The sequence below is a fragment of the Sinocyclocheilus grahami genome, unplaced genomic scaffold (assembly GCF_001515645.1).
Source record: "Sinocyclocheilus grahami isolate Dianchi unplaced genomic scaffold, SAMN03320097.WGS_v1.1 scaffold324.1, whole genome shotgun sequence".
NCBI lineage: Eukaryota > Metazoa > Chordata > Actinopteri > Cypriniformes > Cyprinidae > Sinocyclocheilus > Sinocyclocheilus grahami.
The window spans coordinates 1,049,744-1,063,612 of NW_015505503.1; the positions used below are offsets into that span (position 1 = coordinate 1,049,744).

Here is a 13,869-nt window from a genome sequence, read left to right on the forward strand (position 1 = left end):
GAGCCCGTGTCCTCTCGTGTTCTCGCCTCAGGTAGGCAGTAACACTGGACCTGCTCGGTGTCGATCCCGCTTTCTGCGCCATTCCCCTCTACGGACCGGATACGTGTGCATTTGTGCTCCTCAATCAGTTCCCCATGGCGAACCCTGGTGGAGTTCCTCCCGCACCCTCGGCGGTCAGGCATGGCGGGGCGGGCGCCTCGATAGCAGACATCTGTAGAGCTGCCGGCTGGGCGACGCCTAACACGTTTGCGAGATTCTATAATCTCCGTGTAGAGCCCGTGTCCTCTCGTGTACTCGCCTCAGGTAGGCAGTAACACTGGACCTGCTCGGTGTCGATCACGCTTTCTGCGCCATTCCCCTCTACGGACCGGATACGTGCGCATTTGTGCTCCTCAATCAGTTCCCCATGGCGAACCCTGGTGGAGTTCCTCCCGCACCCTCGGCGGTCAGGCATGGCGGAGCGCCAGACGCCAGGCTCAGCACTCGTGTGCATGCCCAAGGTCAGCCCTTGTGCTGGGCTAGGTGCCCGTGTGTAGTGATTCCCCCTTCGGGTGATCCCACTTGTGTATTATTCCACGGTACGGTAAGCCCGTGTCTTTCCCTGGCAGTCGTTCACTGCCACCTCTTCAGGGAACGAGGGTTACACAAGTAACCTAGACGTTATATATCTGTCTAATGTAAAAGAGGACAAAATATGGTTAGAATGGATGGAAAATTATAAACAAAAATGGGCTGCACTATACTGCATGTCATTTTACAGCAAAATAGTGTTTATAATTTAACAACTCGCTTTATATAGACTGTTGTTCAGAATTTTGGGGTTGGTAAAACTTTTTATGTTTTTGCTCGTAGAAGCTGCATTTATTTTGGTAAAAAAAAAAAAATCAAATAACTGTTTTCTAATGTAATACATTTTCAAATGTGATTTATTCCTGTGATGCAAAGCTGAATTTTCAGTATCATTACTCCAGTCTTCAGTTTCACATGATCTTCAGAAATCATTCTAATATGCTGATGCTCAAGAAAATTCTAATGTTGAAATCAGTTGTGCTGCTTAATATTTTTATGGAAACAGGGTTATTTCATCATTAGAAAGTTTAAAATAAATACAGAGTTCTGGCATGAAACTCTAGATGGCGCAGCCTGATAGGTCTAACTCAATCTGACCTAATGACATCTATAAACAAAAATGGGCTGCACTATACTGCATGTCATTTTACAGCAAAATAGTGTTTATAATTTAACAACTCGCTTTATATAGACTGTTGTTCAGAATTTTGGGGTTGGTAAAACTTTTTATGTTTTTGCTCACAGAAGCTGCATTTATTTTGGTAAAAAAAAAATCAAATAACTGTTTTCTAATGTAATACATTTTCAAATGTGATTTATTCCTGTGATGCAAAGCTGAATTTTCAGTATCATTACTCCAGTCTTCAGTGTCACATGATCTTCAGAAATCATTCTAATATGCTGATGCTCAAGAAAATTCTAATGTTGAAATCAGTTGTGCTGCTTAATATTTTTATGGAAACGGGGTTCTTTCATCGTTAGAAAGTTTAAAATAAATACAGAGTTCTGGCATGAAACTCTAGATGGCGCAGCCTGATAGGTCTAACTCAATCTGACCTAATGACATCTTTATCACATGGCTCAGCTAATTGGTTCTCTCCTGTATCGGTAGCCAATGAGCTCGCTACTCAACATTAAAATATATGACTAGTACTTGCCGTAGCAGTTGCAGCTTGCTTCAGAAACCCTCCACCTTCCCCAGCTCCACCTGTATAGATCTGCTACGAGGCGATTCAAGTATGCTATATGGGGGTTATTTCATGTGTTATATTTGCAGCAGCAATATTTCTTACATGCTCACAGCAGCATGTTGTGGATGTATTGACAGTAGCAAGTCTCAGTACTTGCTCTGCCGCAGCAGTGTAGCAGATCTATTCCGCCAAGACCAAATACATTAACATTGTCATGTACATTATTACCATGCCAATCCCTCCGAGAGTTGTCATGACAGAGCATCATTTATTTGAAATATAAATATTTTAAAAAATGTCTTTACTGTCACTCTTGATTACTCTAATGCTGAATACAATTATTAATTTCTTTTAAATTAGAATTTTACTGACCCCAAAAATAAACATAGTTTATATTTGTGACTGTTTATCCAGTGAGAATGTTGTGAGAATGAGAAAAAATCTGTAATACTAGTTGAAAAAAAATAATTATTGTTGATCTCCGTTTGTATTACACTGCTGTGATGAATACTAGAAATTGTAAACTAGTATTTTGTGTTTTAATCCCCTCATGTCTCTCTTTGTGTCTCTGTGTAGCCTGGAGGGGTTATGTGGCCCGTCAGAATCTGAAGCAGATAAAGAGAGAGCATGAGCAGGCTGCTGTACGGATCCAGTCAGGTACACATCTCTGAACGCTCTGTGCAACTCAAATAAAACTAATGTCACAATACTGTGGAAACATTCCCTGGAGAAATTCTACTCTTTACTTTCATTTTCTTTATTTTTTTCTCTCTGTGTCTCTCAATTTCAGTGTAGTGTGATTTATTGGCATGACAAACAACACTCATTTGTAATGCTATTGCATCTGAACTGCAAACAAGGGAAAAGTGCAGAATAAAGTATAATATAAATTATGAAAATCAAACAAGAACAACACTGCAAAATAAAAATAAATAATTGTTTTTGACTCAAAAGACACAGAATATTTAAATATTTATATTATTAATATTTAATATTATACAAAAACGATACATAACCCATTAGACACCATTCAAACATTTGGGTCTGTAATATTTTTAGTAATATTTTTATTTATTAATTTTTTTTTTCAGAATTTTTTTTTTTTTTCCAGAAATTAATTTTTATTTTGCAAGAGTGCATTCAATTGATCAAAAGTGACAGTGAACATTCATAATGTTACAAAATATTTCAAATATCTGTCAAATAAATTCTGTTCTTTTGAACTTTCTATTAATAAACCAAAAAAAAAATTCAAAATGTATCGCAGTTTCCATAAAAAATATTGAACTGTCCAACTGTTTTCAGAAATGTTTCTTGTGAAGACTGGAGTAGCCTAATGATGCTGAAAATTCAGCTTTGCCATTACATGAATAAATTACATTTTAAAATATATATTCAAACAGAAGTCAGTTATTTTAACTGTCAGTTATTTAGTTAATGAAATGTATTAATTAAATATGAATTAATTCATATTTAATTAAATTGCTGTCTTTATTACAGTTTTGATCAAATAAATGCAGCCTTGGTGAGTATATAGATTATATATAGATTATTTCGGAAACATTAAAAAATCATACTGCCCCCAAACTTTTGAATGTTAGTGTAATTAAACATAAACCAAATATAATTATCAAGTTGACTCGACCATTTGGAAAAATAAGAACGAAAAAGCTCTTTCTTTCTGTCTTTTCCAAACCTCTCCAAACTTGCATTTTTTAATTTTTCTTCCAATCATAAACTCCAGCATTCTCACAAAGTACCTTTTTTGATCTCAACAAACAATCCCACGAACCAGTGGTGCTAAATTAATAATGCGTGAAGCCAGCGTCTCTTTTGCAAGTTTGGGTCGCAGCATTTGGTCCCCATGTTTCAGTAGAATGCTGCATTTTGAGCTTCTCTCGTTGCTTTCATCTGTTTCCCAGTGCAGGAGCGGAGAGAGAGAGAGAGAGAGAGCGATAGAGAGAGGGATGGGGGCTCCCTGCCACTTCCCCTCTCACATTCCCGGCCCATTACAGACTCTCACATACCAGAAACAAGATGGCTTTTTATACTGTCACTCTTTTCATCTGAAATGTAAATGAATTCTTACTCTGTGTGGCCTGACGGAGATCAAAGCGGGTGTATTAACTTTCTCGGGGCGCGTCTTCTGAGGGTGTGAGGAGGGAGGGGCGGAGGCAGGGGTCCAGGGGGAGGAAGGAGAGGGAGGAGTGGTGCTATTGTTCTCCTCTCCTCTTCTGGAGTACTTCAATTCCCCTTTTTGGCAGACGTCTCTCTCTCTGGCTCTGTGCTCGCAGTGTGTGTGCTGGTGCAGGTGGCGCGGTGTTTGGCCACATGTTCAGAGCCGTGTAGAGGTGTGTGCATCCACTTTGAGGTGGGCCGCATTAGCATTTCTAAAACAAACACTCGTCTTTCAAACGGTTGAGATCCATAGGCTGAGAATATGCTGAGCACAGTATGCAAATTAAACAGCGGCTTTCAGTAGGGGAATTGTTTTTTTATCCGTATAAGATATCTATTGGAAATTACTGGGGAGCATTGTGTTTTGAGGTTTATCTTACACAAGCAAAACTACAGTAAATGGCAACTATATGAAAGATTTTATAAGGCCTGTATTTATTATGTTTTATGATGGTAGTCAAAACATCATTGACTCACTTCATGTCATTCCAGACCTGTATGCATTTTAAACCAGTATTCAGAAAAGAATGAAGATATTTTGAAGAATGTCACTAACCAAACAGTTTCAGGTTTCTTTTTTTTTTTTTTTTAATAATGTGGACGTCAATGGAACTATAACATGTTTCAGAATATCTTGTTTTGTGTTCCATAGAAGAAAGAAACTCATACAAGTTTGGAAAGGCATGAGAGGAATAATTGATGACAGAATTTATTTAATTGAATTCATTTTTGGGGCATTATAATGCATCCATTGCCTTATAAAAACACCTTATAATTAGTTTTATTGTCAAATGATTAATCGTAACAATAGTTATAATACATTATAATACTTACGTATTAGTAGTTATAATTTTTAGGAGTGTGATAATTTTATAACACATTATAAACACCATGTTATATCCACTTAAGTTATAATGTATTATAGTTCCTATAGTTATTATGTATTATAAGTCACTTAAATTGTCATTGTCAGTATCTCCCTACATCTTATGAGTGGTTTGGAGTGGTTGTTACTTCACTGTGAGCTACTTTAAGCTCACGGGTAATGCATTTAAATCTGGATCAGTGCAATATGGTTTTGTTGAATTTACAATACATGTGCAAATGTGTCATACAGCACATTCATGATAACTTATGGCTACTAAAAAAAAACACAGATAAAGATGACTTACAGTACAAATATAATTACCACATTGTAAAGCCTTTTGGATTTTTTCAAGAAGACTTTGCATTTCTCACTTTACAGTAAAAGTAAGATGTAGTAAGATACTGTGCAGATTTTAAATAAACAGCGTCAATATGAGACTTTATAAATTGAGTGAATATGACATGGTGTCTGTTCATCATGTGTTATAAACCATCATACTCTTAAAAGTTTAACTGATGCACTTAAAGGGATAGTTCACCCAAAAATGAAAATTTTGTCATTAATCTGTCAAAAAATTTGCTATTAGTCATACTAATTTGTGGGATTATTTTATTAATGGAGTTTGCAAACATCACCATTATCATTGCTCAAACGTAGTGTTCGTGATTTGGACAAACCCACTCTGTGTGTTAATCTTTAGAGCACGTTTTGTGCTACAGATTCCTCAATTGGTGTGCTGTTACATTTCTAAGCAGTCATATTTATAATTCTCTCCTTGTAGATGATAAAGCTAGTAAATTGTGATTTGTGTTATTTTATTCATTGTATGATCGTGTGAATATGTGTTGCAGCATACAGAGGCTACAGAGTCAGGAAAGACTACAGACAGAGTCGACAATGGACTGGGTGAGTGAGGGTGTGTTCATTGTGTTTGTTTCCTTTGTATGTTATCATAGTGTATTTTTGCATGATTGTGTGTTTAGGTGTCTGTTTGTTCTATACACTAGGTCCCCTACGGCCTGTCCCAGTGATGTTGTGTGCGAGCATTGTATTCACCTTCCTTAAGTCACAACTCTTGAGTGACTATCCACTCGCATACACATGCACTCTGTGAATAAACACTAGTAGATAATCGTCTTTAACCTTTGACAGCAGGTTCTGTTACTGACAGATTATGTTGCAGTCCTGAATGCAAGTCAGTGTACAACAAAATGCTGATCAACTCATCTATAACTATCAGCTCATTATAAAAAAAAAAATGCAAGAAATGTTGACAGTGCAAAATGATTTAATTTGACCAACAACAACAAAAAAAATTATTAGTTTTGTTTTGTTTTTGTTGGTTTTGTTTTGTTTGTCTTCTCTTGTCTTTGTTTGGTTTGGTTTGTTCAGAAATGACACAAACTGCACTCAATCATGCATTGCCCTCCACAGCTCAAGGTGTAAAAGGATGTGCGCTAGACACTTTTTGAAACATATTTTGAAATGTTTGCCTGTTTAAAAGAATATGAATCCTAATTTACATTCCTAATTAATTAAAACGAGCTCTCTGAGCTATTGGTTACGTTTAGTGATTTATAGTACAGATTTATATTATTTTTTAGACCTATGCAGCAGAGAGATTGCTGACAATCATATCATAACCCGTTAAAAAAAAAAAAAAGTTTTAATCCGAGAGTCTGAGAGTGTTTTGGGTGCGTGTATATGTTTATGTGTGTGTGTGTGTGTGTGTATCCTCCAGCCAGTTGGCTTATCAGAGGGGATTCTCAATGCTTGTTTATATCAGAAGTCTCAGTGGTGAATCTTCAAACCTCACACTTTGCTATTCTGTTTCATCAGGGCTGGAGAGAAGCGTTATAGATTTATTTTGACATCAACTGGCCCAATTTTCCCTTGTAAAGTTCATAAACTTACCTACATGCTCATTAGCTGACAGGAGCAGGTGTGTGTGTGTGTGTGTGCCTTTAAATCATACATGTTCATCAGAGTTACTGCACTAAACAGTTATGTCAGGGTTGGTGACTGTGACAAGCTGGATGATGATGCCATTGATATTGACATTAATATTTTGTGTTGCTCAGGAGACTTATGGCCTGACACAAATATTTGCTGTGATGCTGCATTCTGAATCATTTGTAGAGGTTTGATTGTGCTTGATGGAAGTCCAGCTAGAAGAGCATTGCAATAGTCCAGCCTAGAAATGACAAAGGCCTGGACAAGAAGTTGTGCAGCATGCTCCATTAGAAAGGGACTGATCTTTCTGATGTTGTGCAATGCAAACCTGCAAGATCGAGCAGTTTTTGCAATGTGGTCTTTGAAAGTTAGCTGGTCATCAAAGATTACACCAAGATTTCTGACCGAAGTTGATGGGGTAATTGTTGACGAACCTAACTGGATGGTGAAATCATGCTGTAGAGTTGGAGTAGCAGGGAAGACAAGAAACTCAGTCTTTGCCAGATTGAGCTGTAGGTGATGTTCTTTCATCCATGCCGAGATGTCCTCCAGCAGTGTTGGGCAGTAACGCATTACTTAGTAACGCGTTACTGTAATTTGATTAAATTTTTTGTAACGTAATTTAACACATTATAATTTTCAAAATAGTAATTAGAGTATAGTTACAAGCCGAGGTCTCTATTAACAGGTGCAAGCGTATGCAGAGTTTCTATTTAGGCTATAACACGTGTTTGCAACGTTGAGCAATACAGTGCTGAAATTTGCGTGCTCACAAATCCTCTCATTATAACACACGAATTGTAGACATTATGAAAGATGTCTTTTAGAGATTATATATGCAGCGCTGTTTGCTGGCATTCTGCCAAACCATGCACGCAGCAGCCGCTTGCTTTAGTTAAAAATAACAGTCTTCTGTGAATGTTTTCATAAATGGGATTTCATAAATTTCATGGAGAAAAAAAGGAACATAACTAGTAGTGCAACTAATTACTAATTACTTTTGAAATAAAGTAATCAGAACAGTAACGCGATTACTTTTAAAAGGAGTAATCAGTAATCAGTCATTTGATTACATTTTCAGAGTAACTTGCCCAACACTGTCCACCAGGCAGCCTGAGATCCGTGCAGCTACCGTTGGATCATCTGGTTGAAATGAGAGATAGAGCTGTGTGTCATCAGCATAGCAGTGGTAGGAGAAGCCATGTGCCTGTATGATGGGACCCAGTGATATAGTGTATATGGAGAAGAGGACGGGTCCAAGAACTGATCCCTGAGGAACACCAGTGACCAGTTGATGTGCTTTGGATACCCCCCCACCCCAGGCCACCCTGAAAGACCTACAGTAGGATCTGATGATTCAGTGTCAAAAGCAGCAGATAGATCCAGCAAAACAAGAACTGATGATTTGGAATCAGCTTTTTCAATCCACAGGGCTTCAGTGACTGACAGTAGCGCAGTCTCAGTTGAATGGCCACTCCTGAAACCTGACTGGTTAGCATCCAGTTGGTTGTTCTGTGAAATAAATAATGATACCTGGTTAAAACCAGCTCATTCGAGTATTTTTGCTATGAATGGAAGAATAGAGACAGGTCTGTAGCTATCTATAAGTGACGTGTTTAGTGTAGGTTTTTTTAGCAGTAGGGTTACCCAAGCCTGCTTGAATGCAGTGGGGAAGGTGCCTGTGAGGAGAGATGTGTTGATGATGTGTGTGAGTGCTGGTACACTGAAAAAAATGCTACTAAATTAGTCAAATAAATGTGTTTATTTAAATGTAGCTAAAATAAATTGATTGCAACCACTTACCTTAAAAAAAATTTGTAAATTCAATTAATCATTTTTTTCAGTGTAAGAGTGTATGAGAGATTGAGTGGAGAAGTGTGAGGGGATTGGGTCTAGTGGGCATGTTGTAGGATGGCTGGAGAGGAGAAGTTTGGATACTTCTGCCTCAGTGAGGGGAAAGAAGGAGAAGAGGGGAGTTTAGGCGTGAATGTGGTTGGTTTGAGGTCCTGTGTGTGTGGAGCTGAGGAATTACTGATTGTTCTAGTTTTGTCTGTGAAGAATGTGGCAAAATCATCAGCTGTTACGTGTGTCTGGAGCGCTGTTGATCTTGTTGTGGAAATATGAAGATTTGGCAGTGTGGACTTCAGCAGAGAAAGATGAAAGCAAAGACTGATACATACATGATACATTTTCTCTCTGCTGGCCTGAGTTTGGACTGATGCTCACAGAGAACATCAGAAAGAAAGAAAGAAAGAAAGAAAGATTTGTCTTGGCAAATCTGAGAACAGTGTAAAGCATTGTTGAGATTGCTTCTGAAATATGAGAAAAAAAAATTTTTTGCTCAGAAACTGATATACACAGCATTTTAATGAACAACACCATATATAATGAAAATCTACAACATGTGAAATAAGAATAATGCAATGGAATAACAGAATAAATACACAAGGACCTATGTAGCGTAATGGAAGGAAGCAGCTGGACCTGGTGCTGGAGAACATGTGCTTTTCCTCTGAGTGTTCTGGACCTTTCTTCTGGTCCGCTCTTCATAGAATCAGACTAGACTTCATAGGCCACTCAATGCCACACATTGTTTTTTGAGCAGATGTTTACAATGGTTTGAAAGAGAGAGTGAGGTAAACCAGAATACTCACAATATAAGTAATGCAGTCATCTGCTATCAATGGCATCCTCTCGTAATAAACTAAATTGTGTTCTTGGAATAACGGAAATCCTGAACTTGCAGTTTGTGGGGAATTCTGATTGTTTTCTGATTACGTTTCTCCTCAGACAACCCACGCCTGAAAGAAGATCCTCCACCAGTCCCCTCCCAGATGAGAAGGTCAGATATGATCATTCCTGAAAGTGTTTTAAACACAAAAGAGACGGTTTGCAGAACTGCGCCAGAAAGGTTTCCCCTGCTTTTATGGTGCTTCCTGTCCTTTTGCCCTTGGTCACTTTATGCCTTTATAGTATAGAATAATGCAGCATGATCGTCCTCAAAATACACAGGTTTGAAACAACTGAGTAAACATTGACAGAATTTTCCTTTTTGAACGACCTAGTCTTTAATTGCACGTCTGATACGGCTCATGCTAATGTGAACTCTGCTGTCACCTAACTGCGGTGAATATTACACAGCGCAACCCTCAGATCAAACAGCACAGTCCTTGAGACAAAAGAGACAGTTCCCTCGCAGAGAATTCACTTCTCCGCTGAGAGAGAGAGAGAAAGCGAGGAACCCAAGGAGGTAGAGAGAGAAGGAGTGAATCAAAAGGCTGGAAAAGCATGGTAGAGAGTAAACGCTGACTTCTCCCTGAGGTGATTTGTCTTTTCGCTGCTCTCTCTACAGATGTTGGAGCCCCTTTTTTCCTGTAAAGACCTGAGGTTCTTTACTAGGACTTTGATATCCTACTCGAATTCAATATGTGAAATAGTAGAGCCACTCTGTGACTGGGAGCACATCGCTGAGCTTTGAAGTCTGATCCAATTTTTGCTGCTCGCCATTTGATGTTGAAAGGATGAGATGAAGAAAACGTACAGTTTTTTGCCAGTAACTCTGCTGAGCATATGTAAGATTAAAACAGCCCTCTCCTTTGGAGGGTGTACTTAGAAATGTTAAGCAGATTAATTCTTTCCTATAGCTCTTTTATTCAAAGATAAAATTAAATGTGTGTGGAAGTCTGCGAGGACGGCCTGCGTTATTTCCTGCATTACAATGAAGCGAGCGTGACGAGAGAGAAAGAGAGGGAGAGCTCTGGTACCAGTGCATTAGCACTTACTGTTGCCAAACACTGTGTGTTAATGGATGCTCCAAAACAGCCTGCTCTTATTAAATCACTTCAATTATTTCACACAAAAGACCCACTGCTGTTTTATTCATTAAGATGCGCTTGTTTGTATTTGTTCGCTTTGTTTCCTGATGTGTTTTCTGTTGACGTGGGTATGTGTGTGCATTTCTTTTCAGGTTGTCTCTGTCAGCAGAGAGGACAGCTCCGGTGACGCGTCTGTGCTGAAGACAGACAAACAGAGTGACAGCAGAGAGAGAGACGGGCTGCAGGAGCGACCGGCACTGAGCAAGCAGGGTTAGTCCACACACACACACATATATACACACATGTGTGTGTGTGTGTCTGCTGCCGCAACATTCCCATAGTCCCGTATGAACAAAAACACAGACACACAAATTACCCAACATTTACTCTCCCTGTTGTTATTCCAAATGGACTTTTAGAACAACTTAACTCCTTTTTTTCCCCATAAAATGAAAGTGTGACCAGTTGTCAAGGACAAAAATACCAAAGTAAAAAGTACTTCAACACCTTCAGAATTGAATCTGTGACATGACACATGAGATAAGGCATCACTGAAATCAAATCCTGCACAACACGTCTTTATGCCAAGTTTGAATACACAGAAGAATCCCTTGTGAAAAAGAAGTACACTCTAGCATAGTTTTCAAAACTGTATTTATTGTGGAAATAACGTACTTTAAAAGAATTTACGGTAACACTTTATTTTAAGGTACACGTTACATGTGCTTACTATTATAATAACAATACATTATGCATAATTATGTGCAAGTAACCTTAACCATATAGTAAGTACATGTAGTTAATTAATATTACTCAGTACTTAAATGTATAATTAATCTGTAACAATGACACCTTAAAATAAAGTGTAACCGAATATACTATGCTAAGTGTGAACTGAATGAATGACAGGAAAATGTCTTATAGTTGAAATTTATATTAAGTGCAGTTAGCTGAAATTCTTTTTTCACCCACTTAAGTAAGACTTGTATGCAATTTCATAATTACTTCTAGTGTCTTTGAAAATTTTTTAAAGTGTGCTGCTGAAGCATTTATGATAAACTAAAATATAGTTGAATTTCAATTCTGTTATGATGTATTTAAATATATTTGCCATTACACATTTGTAATGATAAAGGTGTAGTTTAGTACATTGAAAATGTATTAATTTTAAATATAATATTGAATAACAATACAGGTAAAATTATAATCAATGTTAAAACATCAAAAATAGGTGAACTTCTTTAAAGCTTGACAAAATGTTTTTTAAATGTACTTCAACGTAAAACTTTTAATTAGACATGATTACAAAATGCACTTTTATAAGTAAACTTAAGTGTGTTAAGAAACATGAAAGTGAACTCTTTTAAAGTATACTTAATTAGCCTTTTATTTCCTTTATATTATTTTCCAGTACTGTTTTTTTTTAAAGAAGTACACACTTAAGAACTATACGTTTTATACAATTAGGTGGACTTCTTTTTCAAAAGAGGTGTAGGAGATTTGAAAGCTACAGAAAAAAAGATTTTTAGTGAATATGACCTATTTTCACAAAGCTTTAGTATGGATCACAAGTCATATGAACTACTTTATGGTGCGTTTTAAAGTTCAAGACATGAATGAGCAGCACACGCATTCTGCTAAATGTCTTTTTTTTGTTTTGTTTTTTTAAAATAAAGTCATGCAGGTTTGTAAGTACATAAATGATGACAGAATCTTAATTTTCTGGCTAAACTATTCCTTTAATACCAGAAGTACCTGCTTCTCTCTCTCTCTCTCTCTCTCATTCTTGTGTCCTGTCATATCAGCTTATGGTTTGGCTGAGCTTTCAGTTTCAGGCCAGACAGTGGATGAGAGGTGTGTGTCTTTGTCGAGGGTTTTTAAAAATCACACCAATCACATCAAAGACTTACACATGCCAGCGACTCTATTAAACATTCACAGTTACAGTGACACAGAGACCAAAACACACATATTTGCTGAACATATGTTTGCTTTGTGTTTCGCCCTGGGCTGTGAATTCCATTAACGAGAGCTGCCTGGGAGGAGTGTGTGTGTGTGTGTGTGTGTGTGTGTGTGTGTGTGTGTGTGGATACACAGAGAGAGGGAAGGTGTGTCAATCAGGGGCGGGAGAGGCGGTGCTGCTGGGATAGGTTGCCGGGGGTCCATCATTAGAGTGATTAGTGAGGAAGGTGTGTGTGGGGGTGGGATTGAGATTAGCCGTGTGTCCGCGGATTACCGGATTAAGACAGATAATGTAACACACACTCGGCTCTGCAGTGGCTCCGGATTACTGTCAGATCACCACAGCATGCCTGGGTTAGACAGCTGCGCTAACTCTGTGAGACTGAGAACAGGTGACCCTGCTCATCCTGTCTGTCTGAAACACACACACACACACACACACACTGGAGAAGACATCTGTCTGAAACACACACACACACACACACACACTGGAGATGACATACACTAACACAAAAAAACACTCAGTGTCCCTTCTGGTACAATGTTACTCTTAATGATTTGGGTTACACTTTATTTTGATAGTCCACTTTAGACATTCTACTAACTGTAAGTAACTTTGCAACTACATGCCAACTAACTCTCATTAGAGCATTTGTATATTGTTAGGTTAGGGTTTCATCTTATTCAACGACATGAACGTTTCAAACTTATAGTCAGTAGGACGTCTGTTGAGCGACCATCAAAATGAAGTGTTAGTAGATATTAAACAAAACTTAAGACAGGAAAAATGCCATGTAGGGACTTCTGGGAAGTTCTTTTGAATGATGAAGATTTGTATCAGTAATCAGTTTCATTGAAGTAAACCAGTTTACGAAATGCTAAAATGAATCCAAAAGCTACTTGAGAGAGGGAAGATTGTGGTTGATTATTGTCTTACCTCACTTAAGTGCAAAAAAATAATAAAAAATGAAACTACAAATGAAAATTAGGAAGGAGCCTGCTAATTAGATCAATTAAGCAAGAATTTAAGCACAATTTACTTCTCACAATGCTTGGAACTTCTGGCATCCATTCTCCAATCTAGCTCCACCCTTGTGCTATTTATTATCATGCAATGATTCGGGTGGGAAATCGAAGCTGCCAAACTATAGACACACTCTTAGTATGTATATAAAACAAAACTGTAGAATAGCCACATTTGCGGTGTATATAAAATATATAAAGTGTTTACGTCGCATTACGTCATTTTTTCACACCTGTTATGGATCTGCTTGGCTCTTGAGAGTTGCAACTGCTATTTCTATGTATGCAGTGTGCAGAATAATTAGCAGTT

At 37.8% G+C, this 13,869-nt stretch overlaps 1 protein-coding gene across 1 annotated transcript in view; it reads left to right on the plus strand.

Moving 5' to 3' along the window:
• The window catches only part of myo3b (myosin IIIB), an 85,813-nt gene that overhangs the window by 57,463 nt on the left and 14,481 nt on the right, over positions 1–13,869 (plus strand). Inside the window, exons 20-23 of the mRNA XM_016294750.1 lie at positions 2,337–2,417; positions 5,658–5,712; positions 9,550–9,601; positions 10,727–10,844. Coding sequence (XP_016150236.1) covers positions 2,337–2,417; positions 5,658–5,712; positions 9,550–9,601; positions 10,727–10,844 — 306 coding nt within the window. The remainder of the gene's footprint in view (positions 1–2,336; positions 2,418–5,657; positions 5,713–9,549; positions 9,602–10,726; positions 10,845–13,869) is intronic.